The 24,682-nt window shown below is 46.7% G+C and overlaps 1 protein-coding gene and 1 long non-coding RNA gene across 2 annotated transcripts; one reads left to right on the forward strand and one right to left on the reverse strand.

Annotated features, from left to right (window-relative positions):
• The first annotated feature begins 505 nt into the window (after positions 1-505).
• Positions 506-12,279, forward strand: LOC126534849 (organic cation transporter protein-like). The gene is made up of 6 exons (XM_072289465.1): positions 506-517; positions 3,462-3,727; positions 6,442-6,709; positions 8,798-9,109; positions 9,729-10,043; positions 12,247-12,279. Exons 1-6 carry the CDS (start codon positions 506-508, stop codon positions 12,277-12,279), a joined length of 1,206 nt encoding a protein of 401 aa, XP_072145566.1.
• A 5,267-nt stretch (positions 12,280-17,546) lies between these two features.
• Positions 17,547-20,302, reverse strand: LOC140219272 (uncharacterized). Its single transcript, XR_011895420.1, has 2 exons — positions 19,738-20,302; positions 17,547-17,659 (listed from the first exon to the last, which is right to left on the reverse strand). It is a non-coding gene; the product is annotated as an uncharacterized lncRNA (long non-coding RNA).
• Between the last annotated feature and the right edge of the window lie 4,380 nt (positions 20,303-24,682).

The raw sequence follows: 24,682 nt of genomic DNA on the forward strand, positions 1-24,682 counted from the left end.
GTGCAGCAAACAGGAAAATTTTGTCAATTGCGTATTTTATAGGTTGAATCCGTAAGCCCCATGTATATTGAGATTTCGTCTCTTTCAAAGCTCATGAAAGCGGAAACTACTTCAGTTGTGGGAACTACATTTAAAAAATTGTGTGGTGATTTGAATGTCTTGTGTAAGGCAAGTCAAGATACCGTAAGTCAGAATGAATGTCCAGAATAGGTAACACCCTGCTCAACCCTCTCAGCCTCTTCCAAGTGCTTCTGCCAGCCCCCTCAATCCCCTACGCCATCATACACATATCTTTATAGGCGTCATGCCGGACTGGGAATGGGAGCGACAAGCTGCATCAATGTATTTCAGGAACAATACTGACACTACGTAGCATAATTTGGTGACTTTATAGCAGATCATTGCATCTTGGGTCTTACTACCGTGCAAAATTTCAGCTCTCATTTCCACAATTCAAAATCGTAGCAAATAATGGCATCGCCGACGTAGATCCCAATCTGCGAATATGACCACGCGAGTGGGTAGGGCGCGGCGCTAAATTGGTTAAAAGCGGCAAAAAAGCTAGCTATTGACCAATACCGCCACTGCCAGTAGGCAATGTGGGACGCTAGAATGGCAAAAAACGGCAGAGCCAGCTATCTACTTCTATTGGCGCTGCTAATTGCGAGCCAAAACAGGCCCTTTGATGGCATACTAGCACTTGGGCACTGCTGGCACGGGTAGCGCTGAGAGTATTTGACCCATATTTGTGCCAGAGTTAGCCATGATATGGCCATGCTGCGGCCAGCCTGGGTGTACTGCCTGGGCGTGTGACCGGCTTGCCACACTTACACGCACACACTTTTAATGCGTAAGCATTCTTAGCCGACTCACCCAGGAAATCTCCGTCAATTTGTGCGCCTGTAATGCGTAACACGAAGCGCTCCATTAAAAACCACAGAATAATATCTAAAAGAAAACATTCGAAAGGAAGAACGCTGGTAATGGTGTATTTCTAACCTACAACTCCACGCTCAGAAGCGTAGTTTGTTATCATCGGGCTAAACTCTCACACTTGCAGAAGGTGAATATATCTAAACCACATGAATGTGTTGTATTGGCGGTACAAAAACTATGTCAAAGGAGAACAGATTCTATGAAGGCTATCTTGACAGATTTGCTGATGGTGGAATAAAATGCATCTCTACGACAACATGTAGGCCCTACTTGGAGCATTGCAGGCATTAGAAAGAGTCCGATTTTCCGAAAATTAATTGCCAAACATGCCACATTCCCTATGCGTTTCGATGCACCTTCCGTTGTGGCACTCCTTCACCGACCGAAATGCATTCGATCTCGAGGGCTCGTGTGCTTTGCATCGTAGAAAAGAGACGGATAACCAGTAAATTAGTTCGCAAGTATGATTAGGAGTGATGAGGAGTTATATGGGTCTCATCACGGTTGATAATGGTTCGACGCGGATGGATGAGGTATGAAAGAGCGAAGGGCTTATAATCGTCGGAGCAATTCTGATAAGGTTGATAGGACAGATAAGGGTTGATAAGGATCGGATCTATTGCGATAAGGTTGGTAACGACCGATGAAGGTTTATCGGGGTCGCATTCAGTCCGATAATGTATCCGATAAGGACCGAAAACGTTGATAACGGCTCATACTGGTCACTAAAGCTTTATATAAGATCAATAATGACACCGGGCTGTATGGAGATGAGCACGTGGCAGAATGCTTACCCATACTTTGACAACTCAAGTGGTGTTTCTGCGTAATTTTTTGCCACTCTGAGACTCCTAATGCCAACGCATTAAAAGAAAAGCACCGGGTTGATTGGAGCGGCAAGGAACTTGCATGCCGGCCTCGCCTGCCGGGTCTGCCACATGGCCATGACCTGACCGCTACCAGTGCTGACATTGGCTGCCGCGGACCGCCTGACGTGGCAGTCGTGCGACCCTGCGCCACCATAGCGTTAGTATACCAAATCTCGGGGAAAAGCTCGGCGAAAAAAGTTGCAACCACAAAGGCGCCGCGCTGTAGCTACGATTCACTTTTTAATGCGTTAACGGCCCCGTGTCGCGGGAGATCCAGCGCCGGCGTGGGACGCCGCTTCGGCAAATAAATTTTCGAACCACCCATACTCAGGCCCTCCATGTGGTGCAAGGAAGCTGCTGAAATAATCAAATTTGTCAAGCAAGAATACTTATAAAAATTCTAAAGTACGACTTGCACACAACCTACACACATGATAGCGTCGGACTGTAATTTGACTATACGAGAAAACCGCATTCACCCACCGGCCACGGCGTCCGCCATTTGCGCGCGCCGGCATGTGAGTATTTCGGGGGCCAGGGAGCGGCGCGCCCGGTTCTTTGCAATACCTCCAGATGGCGCTCGCCTCCGCCGCATTGCGGCCCACGCAAGAGGCTGCGTTTCTACCAGGAAGCCCGCCTTCGTGCATAACGCTCGCGGCCAGCGTTTCCCGGTAAACATTACGGTCAAATACGCTCCAGTTGCCGAGAAGCGTGATAAGCAGTCAGGGATCTTCGAACGCTAGCGCGTTCGACTCTTAAAGGCGAAGCGTACGCGTCCTACATCCTTTTAGAACTATATACATTCAAAATATTATGCAAAAAGAAGCATTTACACGTAGTACGTGCATGTAGGCCACAATTAAAGTTCAATGCGTATATTTTTTTCAAAAAGATCAGATGACTAATCATAAAATTTGGATGAAGAATGTACGGTTCATTCATGCGCCTTTGCAGACAGCTGAAGTTTTAAAAGAAGCATTAGATTACGGGGTTTTATGTGCCACGACCACGATCTGACTGCTGAACTAGATGGCGGCACCGTACTGATGGAGGCTCGGGACCGCGCTGATTTGTGCGTCTCGTCTAAATGGCATCTCATCGTTGCGCCAGCGCGCCTGCACAGAGCGGCAACATAACGGCGCCCTTGCAGATACCGATGTCAGCGCATGGGCGCTATGGGGAGCTTTTTCTCTATTTTTCTCATATTAACTCTATGGGTGCGACCACATCTAGCGAGTTGGTCGCGCGTGCCGTTTGCGATCCGCCGCCGCATGCTGTCGAAACTTGTTGGAAGTCTTTCGGGTGCGGCTGTTGGTGTGAATGGTTGCACGACGGATCGCGCGCATGACTCGCACCGCGTGTCTCGCACTTGAGAAAGGGTTTAAGGGTGGTGCCACTCATAACACATAAGGCAGCACAGTGCCACACATAACGACGTGACAATGCCTTCTGAATGCATTCTTGGATAGCAACCATGGTTGGTTCGTCATAAGTTTTCTACAAAACAAGGAAAACTAGAGTGTTTAACAATGCTACACAGATTCAGTGGTTTTATTTACTGTCCCATTAAGGCGACTTCGTCGGAAGCTGCACACGTCTAGAGCGAGCACAAAGCTGTTGCATCTTCGCCCGCTTTTCTTGTCCCGTCCCCGCCAGTTGCTGTTCCACAACTGGTCTGTGCACGTGCTGACGCAACCCGTGGACCACTGGTGCAAGCCGCCCGCGCTGTTCGCCCACCTGACGCGCGAACAGTGGCTCAACGTAAGCGTACCAATTGTGGAGGACTCGCACGGCAACCGGCACCACAGCCTGTGCGCCATGTACGATCTCAGCACCATCGTGTTCAACGGTTCGCGCTTGGAGGTGCCCTGCGACGCGTGGGACTACGACCTGCCGCCCGACACCAACACGGTGGTGTCCAAGTGAGTACGCTCTCCTCGCCTCACTCTCCCTCTCACTTGCACATCAGAGGAGCTCATACACTGCACTAAAGCCTTGATTCGGCTGATTTGGTTTACGCTTGGTTGAAGCGCAGCGCGACTGGCACAAACACTAGAGAGCACAGGACGAGCGCCGAGACGAGCTTTAAAGTGAAACTTCTCTCGCGAACCCTACACGAATTTGCCTGGCCACGACTGCTGGGTGCAGCTGCTGTCTTGTTCAAAAGCTCATACATAATAAAAATATGAAAGTACAAGGCCGACGCTGGGTTCAAACCTTGGTCCGCCGCCAGCGCAGCAGCCCGTAGCTCTAACCGTTAGGCCACAATCGTTCGTGCAATTTCATCGCGCCAACGGCAACGAGCCCCTTTAGGTGACTACCGCGTGTGTCAGATTGCGTGGCACGGGTTCGCGAGAGCAAATGGTCCTACATCTATATGAATGAATGAATGGTCTGAATCGAACTCGCTAATCATAAACACGAAAAAAAGTAATGCTGTATTATTTAGGCCTCGAAACAAGATTGCTTATACTCCACAGTGCTGCGTAAAGATGGGTTCGTCGTCCATTCAAATAGTTCCCGTGGTCAAAAGTATGGGTGTTTTCTTTAACGAAAATTTATCGTGGAACGAGCACGTTGAAATGGTCAGGGGCAAGTTGTCAAAGGTTGTTGGTATCGTGTCCCGACTGCGATATTTCCTACCGAAGCATGTTAAGCAAATGCTGCACAATGCACTGTTTTCTTCAGTCGTCTGGGGCACCACGTCATTTACTAATATCGAATGGCCACACATGCTTCAGAAGGGAATTGTTCGAAATATTGTTGATTCCTCGAGATTTGAATATACCGCACCGATCTTTGCGTCACTTGGCATCAGCCCCTTCCCCCAACTGAATGAAAATTTACATTAAGGCGGTAAACAAGTATAAGACAGAATAATACGTTTATGTTAGACCTGGCAATTTTGGAATGCAAGGAACTTAAGTATGCTACCCACACTGGCTTCACGTGGTTTGTGCCTAAAACGCGAACGAATTATGGTCGCCAAATGCTTTGCTACATTCTTCCACAGACGTTAAATAACGCGCTGTGAATTGATGTAAACTTATTATGTACCGCTGAAACTTTTGTCATAGTGCTTTACCCTTGTTTTTGTTTTGCCTGTAATGTTAAAATGCTGTTTCATTTGTGCCAATGTTACTATTGTGAATGTTTTACACATGCCATATGATACACTCTGATACTGTTTCTAAGTCATTGTAGGGTGCGTCGACCACTGTCAAGCCTTTGTTCTGGATTTTTGTCGACGCACCCAACATCCTCATGATGTTGAATAAAGAATTCAATTGAATTGAATTGAATTGAAAAATGCGTGTGCGCCAGCTGCCTTTGCGCCAAAGGCGCAGAAATGAAATGGGCAAATTTATGGCGTTTGATCAACCCCTTCCCGACAGCTTCGCTTCAAATGTATTTGAAGATGTTCGTCAGATCTGCATCAACTTTTACTGCACTCCCGTTGTGTCGTTTGATGCGCAGAATACTGATGTATCACACAACAAGAAAATGGTGAAAGGGGATCTAGCCGTGACACCTTACCTAAACACACAAAAAACATGCTCACGACAAGCATGGCTCGAAAAAGAAATACATTTTATATATGAAGCAGGACTAAAAACTAACCGGTGGAGTTTGACAACACAGTTTCTCGTAATGCTTCTTGTATCGAAAAAAAATTGGTATTGTATATTTAAATTTCAGTTTCAGGACGTTCACTTTGCACCCTAAAGAAGTGAGAGGTCGAAAATGCAGTACTCGCGCTATGACCTGTCGACCTTTCCTAAAGCCCCTTAAACTTCGTAAAGTAGCGACATGCTCCTCCTCCGCCTTCACTCCTCCTCGTTTCTCCTCTCTTTTACGCTCCCTCCTCGACCGTGGCGCCACCTACGCAGCTCGAGCGTAGCAACGCCGCCGACATGCGCTCCTCGCCACTCCTTAGACGCTTCTCGAGCAAAAAGTGGCGCTGATGCATGGCGCGAGGGCCCACGTGATGCGATTAGGCCAATAGCGACGCGGCGTCGACCTATGCAAGAGCGCGCGAGTTGGAGGCGGCATTCTTCAAAGCGTGGCAGTACTTTACGAAGTTTAAGGGGTTTTAGCCGGATGGATGGATGGATGGATGTCATGAGCGTCCCCTTTGGAACGGGGCGGTGGGTTGCGCTACCAAGCTCTAGCTATTATACTGCCTAATGTCCTACCTAGGTTAAACAATGAAAAAAAAACTATGAACTACCACGCCCAAATTTTCTGATCCCCTATTGCGAACTGTGCTTTTGTACGTCTCCGTCTTTTGTCGTTTCCCTACTTTTCTTCCACCAATCCTCCAATCGCCTCTTACTAATGTCTATTACGGACATGTTTGCTTTACCACTTCTCCCACTGAACCCAACGGCTTCAATGAGGCCAGTGGTGCCTAAATCGACCGCTGGGTAGATGTCTTCACATTCTAATAAAACATGCTCCGTCGTTTCCCTAGCTTTGCCGCAGCAAGCAGATGCTTCTTCTTCCTTCTTATATCTCGCTTTATAGGTGCGTGTTTTAAGGCATACCGATCTCGCTTCGAAAAGTAATGAGCTTCCCCTTGAATTATCATAGCCTTTCCCTCACTGTGGCGCCACCACGCGGCGTGTGTCTGCAGGTGGGACCTGGTGTGCGAGCGCGCGTCGTACGTGCCGATGACGCACGCGTACTACACGGTGGGCGGCGTGCTGGGCGCCCCGCTGCTGGGGCAGCTGGCCGACCGCGCCGGCCGCCGGCCCGTGGTGTTCGGCGGGCTGCTGCTCTCCATGCTGTCGGTGTTCATGGCGACGGCGGCCGACTCGTTCACCTCGTTCGTGGCCGCCCACGCGCTCGTCGCCCTGTCCGCGACCGCCGTCCACGTGCTCACCTCCGTGCTGCTGTTCGAGGTGCGCGCTTGCCTGAACGCGCTAATCGACTTCCCTCGCGACCCGCGTCCGTGGTGGCGGCCCCGTGGCTATGCCTGTCGTCGCACCGCTGAGCTCGATATTGCAGCTTCGATCCGGGCCGTGGCAACCACATCTAGGTGGGGGTGAAATTGAAAAATAAAAAAAGCTCGTGTACTTCCACCTAAAGAACACCAGGTGGCCAAATATACGAGGTGGCCTCGTAGTCACATTGTGGCGTCGGGCACGTAAAATTGTAAAGTTAATTTATCTTAACTTCCTTTCTAAAAAATGAATGAGGTGGCATGTAGCGCTGAGCAGCTTGACGACGGCCCGACATACCAGCCCCGTCACTGGCAGGAAGGTGCTGCGAATGCATCAACTTCTGTGAATCGGACAAATGATTAAAGTAAGCACGATAGTGAGTGTTCTTAATCCTTTCTCATCCTAATCTTTTGAGTGAGAGGAAAATATTATATTACGTGCATCTGAATGAGCCAGACTGTCAAAGTAAGAGATTTTAATTGCAATCACTTCAGAATTTGTTTTATTCCAGTGATCAAACACTCCTCCAGGAAAGTAATTCAGCAATTACTACAATGTAAACGATTATTCTTGCATTACATTTACTTTTATTTATTACTCTTGTTACCATCATTAACCTTTATTACCATTGCACAAATGTCATAAATAAAACAATTAAGTCGGCCTTGTTCTTTCAGTAAATCATCTCCAGCTCTCACAAGTAGTCTATATTCACTAACAATTGCTTTCAGAAATTTTCGTCGGTCATCTTCTCTGGTTTTCCTGCAAAGACATAAGCAGCAACACCTAAAACCCAGTCGCTGAGCGTGCTGAAGGGAATAAGGACGCTGCTGTAACACACTAACACATTGCGCTCAAGTCAGTGGTTACTCAATGCAACGATTCTCCCGTCTGGGTCTTCTATGAAGCGCAGCGGTTCATTATTGCTCGGGCTCGGGCAATTGAGGCTGAAATACTTAAATCGTCCATAGAACGTTCCCAGGCATCAAGATCGGAAGCGGCCGTCGTTGCCAAGCCACAGAAGCATCGTTTCAATTTGTCAGTAAACATATGGACGGCATATGCTGCGCTCGTGTTTGTTTTCTCTCGTGTCCCGTTCTCGCACAGCTCACCCAGAAGTTAACATGGAGGGCCTCCACTCGGTGCCTTTCAGTGGTTTACCCATTGACCTAAACAATTGTAACGGACGCCAGCAAACGTTAAACTTCCTTTACAAGGTGGCCAGGCCTGTAATGTAATTAAAATTAAAGCTTCACTTCGTCACAGAAGTTATATCCTTGACGAAGAGCCGGCCTATCGTGATTGAAGAGACGATGAGGACAACGACATTATAACCTGCCACGGGCGGAATTTCGTTCTAGGCGGTGATTAAGCGACTTGGTATCATTACGTGCGCACGCTTAGGCGTAATGCGAAGACGTGGGACCACTCCCCATCCGTGGCAAGTTGTTTTTTCATCCACTTTCAATTTCATTTATTGATCATTTACTGAATTCAACTAGTAAGCACGAGTTATTTCCCCTGGGTTCTCCGTGGTGTCTTTGTGTGTTGGCTTCTTATGATGTGATTAATATAAATTGCGCCCCTCAGTTAACCCCTTTTCTTCTCGTTCACACAGACAGACTTACAATATATATATATATATATATATATATATATATATATATATATATATATATATATATATATATATATATATACATATATATATATGTATATATATATATATATATAAATATATATGTATATATATGCTAAATGCAAAAACGCCCGTGTATTTAGATTTAGGTGCACATTAAAGAACCCCAGTTGGTCCAAATTTAAGGAGTCCCCCACTACGGCGTGCCTCATAATCAGATCGTGCTTTTGGCACGTAAAACCCAATATGTCTTTTTTCTCGCTTACAAAAGCTCTGTTTTCGCTACGATTGACGGAACCATACTTATTACAAGATGGTTCAATCTAGCTCGACCTAATATTTTTCTCTATAGGCTCTCTTTAAGTTTGAGAAAACGAGCTACAGATTCTGCGGGCCCGTGCGCGCAGAGCTCGTCGTCGGCCTACCGGACGCTCTACATTGCGGCCGCGGAGACGGGCGCCCCGCTGATGCACGCCGCGTCGCTGTGCCCGTGGCTGCAGCGCATGGACCTGCGCGTGGCGCGGGTCACGCTCGTCCTGAGCATGATCCTGCTGTCGCTCGCCTTCCACGCGGTGGCCGAGTCCCCCCGCTGGCTGCTCGCCGTGGGCCGCTACGACGCCCTGACCGCGGTGCTGACACGGCTCGCCCAGGAGAACGGCGTCCAGCTCGGCGACGTCTGGCGCCTGGTCCACTACGCCGAGGTCGTCAAGCCCATGCAGGTTAGCCGTCCTCGAAGCAGCTCCAGTCTCTTCTTTCTTTATATATACTGTGCGTTACAACCGGCTTTAAAGAAAAAGCACTTGAGAGAAATGACCTAGTTGCATATCTGCGTACTAAAACAGAATAAAAATTACGATGCTGTCCTGTCTTAGCCTCCGTCCAGTCTCCATTTATCTTTGTTTTAATTTGCGCTTGGGTTTACTTCAGCGTTCTATGATCTCGGAGCTCTCGAAAGAGGCAGCACGGCGATCGTATTTTTCAGTTATGCTCAAGTTCTAAGCACATCTGCGTGGTGACCCCGCTTTCGCATTGCGATACGACCAGTGACGTGCCATAGGATCGGTATCAGTTTTTTGTTGTGCTACAACTCTCTAAGGCAGTTTCGTGATGGCTGGTTTTCGCTGTGCTAAAGCTAATTCAAGGCAGCTTATTCTTCATAGCCCCCTCTGAAACTAATCTCCCGTTAGCTTGCTGATAGTGGTTTTTCGTTAGGCTAGAGCTTTCTAATGAGAAGCGCCCTTGCCATCGCAGTTTACTGTTATGCCGTAACCATTTAAGGTAAGGCGCCTTGGCGATCGCGCTTTCCCCCTCGACGATACCCCACCTCCCACGTGACAGGCGGGCATGCCATTTCGGCTCTCCGATGTGCTGCTGCATCCGGAGCTGCGCGCCCGCACCGTGGCGCTGTCGGTGGTGTGGTTCTGGTGCTCCTTCACCGTGTACTCGATTGCCCTGGTGCGACCTAGATCGACGACGGGCATGCTGCACCTGGCGCTTGTGCTCCTGCTGCTGGTGCCCGTGTACGCCACGGGCTACCCGCTGGTCACCAGGTGGCCCCGCTGCACGAGCCTCCACGTGGCTCTGATGGTGGCGTCCGTGGTTGCGGCCACAGCAGGAGCCGCCGCCTACTACGAGAACACGCTCATCGCCGAGGTGAGACCGCCTCTCTCCGTCTCGCTCTATCCGTTGGCGTCGGAATGGAGATTCGCGGTGCAATGATAGCGACCCCCGATTAGCACACATAAAGGTGTAGGGTTGTGCGAAGTGCAATTTCACAGACCGAATCGAATACGAATCGAAGAGCGCCAAAAGAGAAGAGATTCAAATATCGAAAAATTTTCGACTAGTTTGCTAACATTCTACAGCCTTATACCCAATAACATCGAGCAATTTTAACGTCCTGGTATTAACAGCAATGAGAGGCTTCTGTCGTTACAAAGCCCCACATAAAGCACGCGTTATCAAAAGCTCAAAAGGAATAACTAGGCAGATTGTTCACAAACTCTGGTTCCTTAGGAGAATACGTGGTCATGAATTATCATATGGAACCGAACAATACCCACGGCGCCTAATCTCTCGTCTAAGGAAGATTTTGGTGTGGGTGATCGTGTTTAGCCGGAAACGTATAGCTGACTGAGCGATGCAGCGTACTTATATCCACTGGGGATGCAAGGAAAAATACCGCATTTTTTGCTTCAGCTTCCCGTTCCATCGTGAACACAGTTTGCAAATATTGACTATTGATTCAAGGACCCAATGGAATAATGAGGATTCGTTTCGAGGACCAAATCAAGTACGATAATATTTGTTTTTTCACTATTCTGAAATTGGCACACCCCTAATAAAGCTGGCAACCGCATGATTGTTGGGTCACCAAGGCATTTCATCGGCTTTCTGAAATTTGTTGCGAGTAGCGCTTGCCCCTTGCGTCAATGTCTTCTCTTGTCCCGTCTTGAAATTGCGTTTACCAGTACTCATTTATCAGCGTGAACAAACTAGCCCAGCAAAAAACTTTATTATCGCCTTCGGTAACAATGTAAGCATTGTGTAGGCGTTTTCTTTTTGTGAGTTCTGTCCAATTGAAGTGGGGGACAAGGAAGAAACCATGAACACTGGCCTGCAAGTACAACCCCTGCTTACTGACTGTGACTATATTTCACTTCACAGTGTTGGTTTGTTGAAGGCCGTATCATATCCGAAGGGAACGTCGACGAGCTGCGGAAGAAATCGATCTCCCTCGGTCTTAATCCTTCCGATCAATAACAAACTTGTTCATGCATTTTAAACCAGACGTTCACTATCGCTTGTGAACAAACGCAACTTGAATAGCGCTATTTATTTCTGCACCCTATATCAATGTCTAATTGACTTGCAGTTATGGCGACTCACTTGAAGATGCACAATGCATCATCATACCATCTCGACTATCTTTCAATTAAGTCTTCGGCACCTAGAAATAAAATTACGAGAATTTGATATACTTATCGACAGACCATCATAATTTCCGACTCAAGGAGTTTCAATCAGTAAATTTCATCAAACCTTATTCACAGTGCACAATGTGTTAGACAGGCCACCTGCCAACTGCGGTTTTCTAAATTTGTGAAAACACGCAATAAGGCATGTCACAAGCTTTTTCTCTACGAACTAAGTCTTTGTAATCTGCACTGTAATCTAACTGACCTAAAATAATTGTTGTCTAAACGGTTTCTAACCAATCGCTCACACCTAGTAATCACTAGCGGTTATACCTTGTTCTCTAGCATAGGATCAGGTGTACTACATGGTTCTGTACTATCTCTTATACGTATCCAGTATTCGCTTTTTCTTTACAAAATCTTCTCGCTCCATGACAGAACCCAGTGTGCGCCCTGGAAATGTCCCTACCGCCACTGCTTTATCGCCTTTCACCCTCTCCACAATTGCTTCTGAGCGCCTAGGCAGGTTTGAGTTGCCGGCGATAATCACCATTTCACTCTCCCCTGCTGCCGAGGCCTCTCCCTGCTTCCCTTAGTCATCCTTTTCCGTGTGATTCGGACTTGACAAGGGGCATTGACGCCTGCATTCGTGCTTTTTTGTGAGTGTGGCAGCCTCTCCCCCTCTTTCCAGCTAACCCCTCCCCACGTTGCACGCATTCCACGTGCTTTGCTGGCACTTCCTCTCCTGTCACGTCAGGAGACTGCGTTCCATTGTCACGACCATTCTCCTTCACAATGGCGGCCCTGTTCAGCTTTTCCTGAGCTGCTTTAAGTCCTTTTTCCACCACCTTCCATGCATCACGCGCCATATTTAGCTCATTTTTGAGCTCTTCGACCTGATTCACAAGCTCACCCTGGAAAGCCTCCATTTTCTTCAGCCTAGCATCGACATCACCGTATCTGCCGACTGACTCGATTCCCTCTCCATTCTCATCAGTCGCCTCGTCTGCCTTGAGGGACCTCCCGAACACTGCACGCTTTCCCGTCTTTTTTGCCATGTATTTCACTTCTTTTTTAGTGCGAATGCCGAAGCTCTCAGAGCAGGTGTATTCTAGTAAAAACCAATACGCACGGAATCTAAATCCTTAAAATGCCACAAAGTAATTCTCACCAGTGTTTTAAAAGCAATCAATGTTGCACAGACTTAAAGGGACACTAAAGCGAAACAATAAATCAATTTAGACTAATGAAGCATTGATTGAGAACCCTGCAGGCAGTCATTCCAAAAAGTAGTTTGATTATTAGATGAGAAAATGGAGGTCCAAGTATCAGTATTTGAATTTCGCGCAGAAACCCCAGCGCCGGTACGTCAGCGTGACGTCAGGGATTCCAAAGTATGTTTTCGCATTTGGGCCGCGTTGGCTGAATAAAGTTCCAGAAACGTGGCATGTTTAATATTTGGCTCCTTTAGAACACAATGTAGTCAATCTGTACCGCTATATATAATTAGTAGGCCCTACAAGATGCCATCAAAATCCAAGACGTCACAGCCCCCAGGTGCGGGAACTTAAGTAGGCGTCGCCACTCGTATTTCGTTCTTGCGCTTTTTCTGGCTTACCGAACGTCTTGGCGTTGCAAGAGTGGTGTTTTTGGTGTTGTAGAACGGTAATTTACTGATGCAGTAGGAATCATTTTTCACTTTAGTGTCCCTTTATGGTATGACACGTGTGCACACGCGTTCAACCACGCGGCCACGCTCTCACTTTCCTACCAAAGCAATATTCCCGATACCAAAGCACTCACAGTAAAACTACTAATAGGTATTAGTCTTTCCATTTCCAAGGTACTATTTCAAGGCTATAAAGAATTCACGTCCCACCCGGTTGCACGTGTTGAAGCACGTGCGCGAAAGGACGGTCTGACTATCCTGCAAAACTAAATATACACGAAACACACCCGTGCACACTAAAAAAAGAGAAAAAACAGAAAACTACCCAATTTTTATTTAAAGGTTAAAAAAATCAGCAAATCAATAACAAAAGCAAGCTCAAAGCATGCACAAAAAACACGATTTCGTCGCCACCACGGAGCCCTGGTAAAACATGTCCATGCGCCACAAAATCTGTCACCGCCAACTGCTCCTCAACACTGCTCCCCAACACTGGACGGACGGACGGATGTATGTATGTATGTATATATGTATGTATGTATGTATGTATGTATGTATGTATGTATGTATGTATGTATGTATGTATGTATGTATGTATGTATGTATGTATGTATGTATGTATGTTATGAGCGTCTTTAGAACGGGGCGGTGGGTTGCGCCAACAAGCTCTCACCAAGCACCAGTGCTCCACAACATCCAACGCCGCCTCCAGGGCATGGCGAGCATATTCCCGTCGCATATAGGGCGCCTACATGACCGTCATGAAGAGAGGTAATGTAGGCTCCCTAGTCGCATTCAACCTGACGCGCTACTCGCGCATCCTCGTCAGCGTCTCACTCAGGAAGCGATATAGGCGCGCTTTGCGAAGCAGCGCTCGTTAAAATAATAGAAGACAAAAAAAAATCTTAAAACTTCCGGCGTGCTGCGTGGAAAGGCCATCTACAGGAAGGCAGTATTGACGACGCTAAATCTATCGTGCGCCGCCTGCGTATTGTCTTCTTCGTGTCACAGTTCTTGGCGGCGAACTGTATCGTCACGCGTCCAGTGACTGATGCTGTTTTCTAAGTTTTGTGCACAGGACGACACCGAGCCAATTACTTTTCAGAGGTTTCAGAGGTTGGCTCCTGTTTCGTGGGCGTCTAGCCACCTTCTGTGGGTGCCAACAGGCCTCTAGGCACTCTAGAGCTCTGGGCACTTATCATCGGTGAATGGAATCTAGTAAGATCAATCAATCAATCAATCAATCTTTATTATTTCACAAAAATACTTAAAAGATAGAGGTATACAGAAGGAGGTCGCATAGTAAGGACTGAATTGGGACCTCCTGTTTATGGTTAACGTAAAACTTACAATGGCAGGAACAGCATCTGAATCAGTACAATGAGAAAAATGACAAGTAATGAAATGCAGATATAAATAAATGAAGATATTAATAGACAACAATGTATCGGGAGTAAGTAATATTGTGAAACTAGATCAAACTAATATAGAGGAGAAGGAAGAAGAAGAAAAAGGAAATAGATAAAAAACTTAACATGTTGAAGTACATAAGAATGGCAAGTTTAAAACGAAAATCGGCTTATAGAGTCCACTGTGTCGCATACATATCACACAACAAAAACAATTTTCAATTCATGGCAGAATTAATGGGCTATACGGAGTTTTATGCAAAATGGTAATATTTTCCGCGATGATATGGCTGCAAAGTGAACTGTCTGTTTGCCTAAGTAGTGCGCACTTTGGGCAGAATGAAGTTATTACGCAGCGCGAAACATGTTGAGTTAGTGTGCGTTACAGATGACATTGGAATTAGCGACAATGACATGTTGTCATTTATTGATGACGCACCCGAGCGTTATCCACGCACTGCCTCTCGCGATTTCTCGAATAGCGATGCACTCGCGCCACACTTCGCTCCGTTTGCATTTGGCCGCACGAGAGAGATTGCCCGCGCCAGCCAATATATCGCGAAATGAAAACGCGCCTATATTTCGCATTAGGGAGTATCGTAATAGCTGGCGAATTTTTCACTTCTGAAAGACACAGTACAAGCTGGGCCAGACCAGAAAGCGGAACGATGTCTCTCAGCATCTTCGTAGCGTGCAGCTACGGTGAAAAGACTGGGGAACGAAAGCGGACCCCGAAGGGCGGGGGGTGCAGGCTAACACAGTGTCCCAGAGCGCTAGCTGCCACGAGGCGAGAGCGGGACAAACTGACACGTTCCCTATCGTGACACAAGGAAGAAAGTCATTAATTCTAGTGGCCGAATGGAAGCTCGGGCGCACACAAGTGCTCTAGCTCGTGTTGTGTGGGACTTGACGTATACGTGCCAGCCGTGTCAACGAAGAAGAACGCCTTTAGGACCAAGTGCTTGGGGCGTCCGAAATCCTTCGTTACACAGGTCAACCCGCCGCGGTCGCTTAGTGGCTGTGGTGTTGGGCTGCTAATCACGGCGTTGCGGGATCGAATCGTTGCCACGGCGGCCGCACTTCGATGGGGACGAAATGCGAAAACACTCGTGGTACTTAGGTTTGGGTGAACATGGAAGAACCCCAGGTGGTCCAAGTTCCCGGAGACCCCCACTATACGGTGTGCCTCATAATAAGATCGTGGTTTTGGCACGTAAAACACCATAATATAGTTGTTATTATTATCATGCAGGTCACCTAATTGTAAAGGTCGTGCATCGTACAGCTCACACAAGAACAGGGCAGAGTTATTCCTTAGGGGTCATTCCATTCTAGGTGCTCGACTGTAGTTGGGGTCGGCCTCCCAGAAACATGCGTACAGTTTGAACATCTCGCTGCTGTGTGTGTTGCGTTGGCGGTTCGAACACACCGTCTATGGAAGAGATCGGGAAAGTTCTCACATGGCCATTGGAGCTAAGTGAAACACGCGCAAGCCTATGTGTTATCGCTCATAACGACTGCAGTCACTCTGGTAATCTATGTAGTTTTCTAGAAATACTTCGTCACAGCCTGATTAACGAGAAAATCACAGCAGTCCTAGTGCACCGGTTCTGCAGCAGCGAAAGCCTTTTATCTCAGTATCTCCCATGCAAAGCCCTTAAAGAGCACAAATTCCATGCTGAAGGTAACATTTCGCAATAAGGCGCCTTTTGAGAGTCGAAAAAAACAAACCACGACGTCGACGTCAACGTCAACCCTCATTTGGAAGAAAAATCGCATTACGTGAATGTCACCGTGTAAGTGCGAAGTCGTCATACTTGCAGTGACCCAAGTTGACGTCAAAAAAGGTTCATTGATAAGCAGCAGATGCCCGCTGTCTCCTGGGGCATATATCCAGTGTCACACACATAGCGGCCGCATGATACATACTCAATGGTATGTATTTCATTCATTTTTCATACCTCGTCGGTGAAATTTTTGTGCTCTTACTTAATTTACACGGTTAAGTAGGCGACAATCTCATCGCGCACAGCAAATAATATCTGGAATATAAATTCTGGACCTCCACGCCTTAGCTTACCGCGCCGAGCTCTGTAGGCGGGGTGTATTTGCATCGCAATTTACACTAGCATTTTGTTTTATATAGTACCCGGTGCCAGCAATGTGGCCTACCTCGTACAAGTCTACCTCGTACCCTCCTCAAAAGCAGACACGAAAATTCGTTTTCCGGTATGTCAGGCCTTAAGACCTGAAGTGCAAAATCACTGTAAGCACCGCAAGCGCTTTCGTTCCGTCGTCTGCTTCACATGCCAGTGCTCTGACTTCTGCCGTTCGCTGTGCTGTTCGCCAGTGCGAAGTAGTGTCCCTGTATACACTCCCGCAGGGAGCAGAGTTGCGCATAGGTTCGCTTTATGTTCCAGCTCTGCAGCGGAGCCACTCCTCGCGCTTGCAGGAGGCTAATGTCGCGCGGAGTTCCATTTGTTGTTTGTCTGCTGGTCGCGAGCTACATGCGGCAACTGTTCGCAAGCGCTGAGCAAGATGACACTTTTCAATGCAGGCCAAGCTCAAACGCTTGGCGTAGCAGGAGAGGTGCCAACGCTCCGAAATTTTCAGTTTGTGCGTACATATAGAAACACACGCATGAATGTACATATAAGGAATAGGACCTCCCTCGATCCCTCGAATTAATGTCCTGACTACGCCCGTGGCTCGAACAGCTCAAAAGTTCGCGTGCAAACGCGCATTACCTTGCAACAAAAAGCGGCGCAATGTTTTTCAGCATGCATATGAAGTTTTCTCGCGGAGGCGGAAGGGAAGAAATGTTTCAAAGGGTATTTAAAGAAAACTTCACACACGTGTGGTGGACAATTATGTGAGCACATTTTGGCTGCCGAAACGAAACGAATAATGAATGTCGCCAAGAAAACTATTGAGCCAGCACTTATGTCAGTGACCGGTAGCCATGACCGTCATTCATCACTAAACGTCGTTTACAGCAGTTGCACGTTTTCGATATATGCGGTGCAGACACGTAAATTTAAACGCATTTCAAATGCTCACATGCGCACGTTTTATGCAAAGCTTATTTTTACGATTCATACCGCAAACTTAACAGCTGCTTCATAGCAGCAAATCTGCAAGTGGAAAAAGATTCAAGATGCACGAGCTTCTAGATCAAATTTATTTCGTACGAGGACATGGATGAGCAACGGCTGGTGGCAGCAGAGCATGAGGGCTGGTTCTTGGAGCCTTGTGGGGCCGAATTCATAGCCACTGCAAAGGCAACAAGTTATTAAGAGTAACAACAGGTTATTTTTATTGGACTAATAACATAAGTTGACAAACTTGCAAAGTAATTATTCACACATTGCAGACTGTAATATGACAGCACATTTTTCTTTATCTCTTCATACGACTCAAATAGTATGAAGAGAGAGGTAGTATAAAAATATCTCATGTACCTAGGAGCGTTCAAGGCCGCATGCATGCGTCAGATTCGGGAAACAAGAGGTAAGGACCATCGAGAATTGAGACTATAGCGTGCAACCTATAGCAACACCCGCAAAGGCTGGACAAATCAGCGGATCTCTTAGGCACTTAGGGCCCTCTGGACCACACTTTTCGGCGACAAGGTAGCCTAGCAGCCTGCGGAATTATCTTACTGCGCTATGTCGAATGCTCGGTTGCGGTAGTCGGAAGTTCAAATCCCCCCCCCCCCCGTATTTTCTTCTTTTTTTAGGGGGAGGGGGGGCTATGGTGTATCTGAATTTGACATCTCCAGTGTACTACATCTGCAGGCTTGGAGTGACGCCTGACGCCGGCGAACGATGTTGAGAGCGATTGGGGCTATACTAATCCAGGTGCCATCAAATTAGGAAGGCCCACTAGCTTGAACAAAGAAACTCCCTCACCAGAACAGGAATTGGCCTCCCTGGTGCAGTATTCGGCCAAAACCTCCCTGATTATATTTAGAATTAAGCAATGGCCCTCAGTCCCCAGCAGATGCGGAGCACGTGACCAAGGCGGCGGCCAGACATGTAACGCAGCAGAGGGTGCTAAGAATCTCTGGACCCGCGGACAGGCCGCCAATGGAAACTGACCCAGTCAACCTTTCACAGCCGAACTCTGTCGAGTGAGGCGAGCTTAGCAGGACTCTTTGAGGAACTATCAGGCATTGTTTGAGATATCATCGGCCTTAGTGAGATTAGAAGAACTGGTGAAGCTTATACATTGCTAAATAACGGCCATGCCCTCTGCTACAGAAGTCTCCCTGATAAGAAGCATACGGGGTAGGATTTTTAATTCATAAGGACATAGCGGGCAACATTGACGAATTCTACAGCATTAGAGATAGGGTAGCAGTAGTCGTAACCAAACCTAATAAGAAGTATAGATTAAAAGTAGTACAAGCCTACGCTCCAACATCAAGTCACTACGATGAGGAGGTAGATCAGTTTTACGAAGATGTTGAATTAGCAATAAGAAAAGTGCAAACTCAGTGTACAGAAGTAATGGGCGACTTCAATGAAAAAGTGTGCGAAAAGTAGGCGGGTGAACAGGCAAATGGCAACTACGGCGTCGATTCTAGAAACTCTAGAGGAGAGATGCTGGTAGAATTCGCAGAAACGAATAAGCTGAGAATAATGACCACCTTTTTCAGGAAACGCAGCAACAGAAAGTGGACCTGGAAAAGCCCTAATGGTGAAACAAGAAATGAGGTTGATTTCATACTTTCAGCCGATCCCAGCATAGAGGAGGATGTAGAAGTGATGAGTAAGGTAAAGCGCAGTGATCATAGGTCAGTGAGGGCTAGGATTGACCTAAATTTGAACAGAGAAAGAGTAAAATTGGTCAAGAAGAAACAGGTGAACTTAGAGGCAGTAAATGTAAAAGCCGACAAATGTAGGCTGGTACTTGCAAACAAATAAGCACCCTTAGAACAGAGAGATGATCATGATGACATAGAGGTAATGAATGAAGCCGTAACGAGGCTGGCTTCACAGGCAGCAATTGAAGTGGGAGGCAAGGCACGAAGGCAACCAGTAGGCAAGCTCTGCCAAGTAGCAAAGGGGTTAATAAAGAAACGATTAAGAAAGAAAGCGTACAACTCAAGCGTTAAGATAGAATTCGCTAAACTGTCAAAACTGATCAACAACGCGAAAGTAAGTGAAATTCGAAATTATAGTGTGAGAAAGACTGAAGAAGCCGTAAAAAATGGACGCAGCCTGAAATCGGTGAGAAAGAAACTTGGTATAGGACAAACCAAGGTGTATGAACTGAAAGATAAACAGGGTAATATCATCAGCAATCTCGAAGGTGTAATAAAAGCAGCGGAAGAATTCTATACTGACCTGTACAGCACCCAGAAGACTCGGGAGTACTCCATTCGAAACAATAATGAACAGGATACAGAAACTCCTCCTGTAAATATAGATGAGGTCAGAAGGGCCTTGCAAGACATGAAACGGGGAAAAGTGGCAGGAGAAGATGGAATAACAGTCGATTTGATCAAAGATGGAGGAGACATAATGCTAGAACTGGCGGCTCTCTATACGAAGTGTCTATCGCCTGCAAGGGTCCCAGAAAACTGGAATAATGCAAATATTATACTAATACACAAAAAGGGAGACGTTAAAGAATTGAAAATTCATAGGCCCATTAACTTACTCCCAGTATTATATAAAATATTTACCAAAATAATATTCAATAGAATAAGGGCAACACTGCACTTAGTCAGCCAAGGGAACAGGCTGGCTTCAGGAAGGGATACTCTACAATGGATCACTTCCATGTCATTAATCAGGTTATCGAGAATTCGCAGGTTCAATACGCCTCTCTATATGGCTTTCATAGATTACGAAAAAGCATTTGATTCAGTAGAGCTACCAGCAGTCATAGCGGCATTGTGTAATCAATGAGTACAGAACACTAACGTAAATACCTTGCAAAATATCTACAGAGATTCTACAGCTACATTAATTCTACTCAAGAAAAGCAGGAAGATACCTATAAAGAAAGGTGCCAGACATAGAGACACAATCTCTCCCATGCTATTCACTGCGTGCTTGGAAGAAGTATTCAAACTATGAAACTGGGAAGGTTTAGGAATAAGAATCGACGGCGAATACCTCAGCAACCTTCGGTTTGCCGATGACATTGTTCTATTCAGCAACACTGTAGACGAGTTACAACAAATGATTGAGGACATTAATGGGGAAAGTGTAAGAGTGGGGTTTAAGAATAATATGCAGAAGATAATGATGAACAACCGGGCAAGGGAACAAGAGTTCAGGATCGCAAGTCAGCCTCTAGAGTCTGTGAAGGAGTACGTTTACCTAGGTCAACTAATCACAGGAAACCCTGACCAAGAGAAGGAAATTCACAGAGTAATAGAAATAGGTTGAATCGCATACAGCAGACATCGTGAGCTCCTGACTAGAAGCTTACAGTTATCATTAAAAAGGAAGGTATACAATCAGTGCATTTTACCTGTGCTGACATATGGGACACAGACTCGGAGACTCACATAGAAGTTTGAGAACAAGTTAAGGACCGCGAAAAAAGCGATGGAACGAAGAATGCTAGGCATAACCTTAACAGACAGAAAGAGAGCGGTTTGGATCAGAGAGTAAACGGGTATAGACGATATTCTAATTGGCATCGATAGAAAAAAATGGAGCTGGGCAGGTCATGTAATGCGCCGGTTAGATAAGCGTTGGACCATTATGGTCACAGAATGTATACCAAGAGAAGGGAAACGCAGTCGAGGACGGCCGAAGACTAGGTGGAGCGATGGAATTAGGAAATTCGCGGACGATAGTTGTAATTGATTGGCGCAGGACATGGGTAATTCGAGGTCGCATAAAACAGGCGGATGATGAACTGTGGCGCACGCGATACATTCGGAGTCGTCATGGCACAGCGTTAGCGTTCTTTCAGGTACTTCTTTAAAAAATCATTATCAAAACAGGAAAAAGAAGCTCCCGTGACTGAATTTGTATAACCGTCCGTATATAAATTCTATGCTGTACACGAGAAGCCAACAAACACTGACACCAAGGACAACATAGGGGAAATGTGCTTAATAAATGAAATAAAGACACGATAAATTAATGGAAATGAATGTGTATGACAAAAACAACTTGCCGCAGGTGGGGAACGATCCCACAACCTTCGCATTTCGCGTGCGATGCTCCACCAATTCAGCTACCGCGGCGTCGTTTCCCCATCCACTTTCTCGATTCCTTGTTTTCCTAGTACAACCCTGGGAGTGTTAGCCAGCGCCAGCACTCACAGACTTTGGCGGCGGATGTGGCACATCCTTTCTGCCGCAGGCGTCACGAGGACGTGATCTTCCATTTCTCTGTCATAAAACGTCTTGACACGCGTTTGTGCAGTACCTGGTGGACCTGCTGTTAGCTGTGATCCAGCTGTGCTTGCTGGTGGCCAAGCTGCAGACGTACGAGTGCTTCCCGAGCGCCGTCAGGGCCACTGCCGTGCACACGGCGGCCGCAACGGGATGCCTCGGACAGGGCGCCGCCCAGTTCCTGGTGGACCGCGCGCAAGTCGCTCACGTCACCTCGGCCCTCGTGGCTGTGGCAGTAGGCCTCCTGGTCTGCGGGCTGGCCATCCACTGGCTGCCCGAGACCAAGGACGTCGAACTGCCCGAAGTGCAGGGAGAAGTGCTCGCGCAGGGATTGCAGCATCAGGCTTCGTCGCCGTCCAAAGAACCAATGCTCCCGGCAGTGAGCGTCGACAGTATGCCGCCGGGCACAAGCCAGCAGGCCCCCTCAACAGCCGACAACGCCGCCGCAAAGAACTGAAGCGCGCGGGAACGTCTACCGCTAGACTGGTCGCTCTCCCTTGGGTCCCGGCAATGTCGCATCGAAGAATACGGACTCAGCTCGGTGGCATTTGCGCAGGACCCAAAGGAACCATCGCGACCTCCTGTGCGTGTACTCCACGCTGGTGGCCTTTTATTTCATTTTATGTTTTGATGTGTTCTTTTCCTTCTGAAATTTGAGGACCCGATGGCGCTTCGTCTGGCGAAGTTCGTGTAAAACGGACGCACGTGAATTACGACACCGGTGCTTTCTAGTGTTAGCCAGCACGCAGTGAGCGTTTACCTGTGGTTGCTGAGAAAAGAAAGCGCTTACTACCGCGTTCTTATTCGTAACTGTATTTGTCAAATTTTGTTAAGTCTGCCATAGAAACACTTCATGCCTCGTTATCTTATGTATTGACATTCCGCGCGCTTTTTCATCAACCACCACCCATTTCACCACGTTCCACTGTAGAAAATGTCTCCTGCCTTCCACACCGATCGATTACCTTCGAGTACCAAATTGCCAACTTTACGAGTTCACGCCTTCTTGTTCTGTTTTTCTTTCCTGCTTTATGTCGTGGTTAGATACAATTTTCTCATATCCAGCTCCCCTGATTATTTCGCGTACATTTGTCGAACATAATCCGTACTCGCTGGAATGACCGGGAGATCATTTGTCTCCTGCGTTAAATATTGTACGGAAGGACATGCAGCTCATTCGTTCAACCAATGACAAAAGTTCATTAAAAATATTGCCCTATTGGCAAAACAGAAGTTAATGAAGGTCAACTGCATGGTCAAACATACTTTTATGTGCTGCGGCGGGCGTATAATCTTTGCATATCGTTCTTGTGGAATTGCAGCACGAATTGCAGCAGGGTCCTTTATGAAAGGGAACACGCTATATAGCTCGTGGCCTGTGCTGTGCGGAGGCTGCTTAGAGCGCCGTAAAGTGGCAGCAAGAGGAACCACATCCGCTTGTGGCGTCTTCTTTTGGCGACCAGAATAAACAGGCACGGGTGACGGGCAAGCGCCTGCTGGATTCCTACGCCAGATGGATGCGCAAGTGGCGGGGCCTGCAGCGCAGCGTTGTCTGTTGGCAATCCGCACTCGGTATGCTATCGCACTGGAAACTAACGTGGATGTGCTAGGTGATAGGTACTTTCAGCGTATTTTAGTGCGTAAGAATTTTCTAGAGAGTACCCCGAAAAATCTGTCAGTGGCGCGAAAAGTGTAATGCCTTGCATCTGTATAAGAATGCGTAATTTGCGAATACATTTAATCGTTATAACAGTGTAAATGTAGATCGGTAGCTTCATAAACAATAATGAACAACAAATACGAAACAAAATTGATTAGAAAGCCCACACGGATACCTACGGTTCCATAGAAAATGCCTGGGAAGCTAATAGCAGAGGTGGGTCAACTTAAATTTGTTGGCGGGTGTGGGCCAAACTAAATTTGGGGCTTGGGTCAACATAAGTTTGGGGGTGAACCGACTGAAAATCTGGGGCGAGCCGACTGAAAGTTAGGGGTGAGTCAACTTGAAATTTCGGTGTGGGTCAACTTAAAATTGTGGGTGGGCCAACTGAAATGTGGCGTATGCTTATGCATTCTTAGATTCTAACTCCAGTGGAGTTTATGCATACCTTTTGCAGCACGCAGCTCTGGCTCCCAGCTTCCTACGTAGCGTGAAATAAACCTCACCTGATTCGGAGCGGTCTGGGAGATAGCAATGCACACAGGTCGAACTTTGGCTGTGGTAACTATATAAGCCTCATTAATACGTTAATTAGGCTTGATTATTTAAACATAAGTACATGTTGCTGGGCTAGTCTGTTCATACTGCTGAGTAGACCATAAATATGATCGCTTTGGTGTAAACAAGGAAGTACGGAAGGGAACAAGGGGAACAAGGAACAACGGCACTATGTATAGGTGCCGTTTATTACTAAAGTTAAGGATGTGATGGATATCCTTGTATAGTGATTAACTATTGAGCTTATTTAATAAAGGCTAAACAAGACGTCCACCTAATCGTAGCAATTGCTACAAAGAAAACTGATATACGGGTTCCTCGATAGAAAAAGTCTTGCAGTTCAAGAAAAAATCGTCCTGGTCTGGGACTCAAACTAGGGACTACCGCCTTTACTGGGCAGCCATCTTACCATCTGAGCTAACTAGGTGGCTAGCAGATGACAGGGCGAAGTCGAGCTTATAGGAATTGCCATGATTGAATGGATGTCTCGTTTTCCCTTTATTATTTACTTTTCTCCACCTTGCTGATTTCCGCAGAACTATTACGTCGAACTCTTACTTAATTAGATAGAAATAAAATCAAGTGTCCTTATTCTTGTTAGGCTTTATTGATTTAACCTTAATCTGATTAGCCAAATAATTTAGCATAAATTAGGTTTAATGAGCCTCATTATTCTTAATTACCTTCAATTAATTGTATTGATGATTAACAA

Source organism: Dermacentor andersoni, chromosome 7, assembly GCF_023375885.2.
Source record: "Dermacentor andersoni chromosome 7, qqDerAnde1_hic_scaffold, whole genome shotgun sequence".
Taxonomy (NCBI): domain Eukaryota; kingdom Metazoa; phylum Arthropoda; class Arachnida; order Ixodida; family Ixodidae; genus Dermacentor; species Dermacentor andersoni.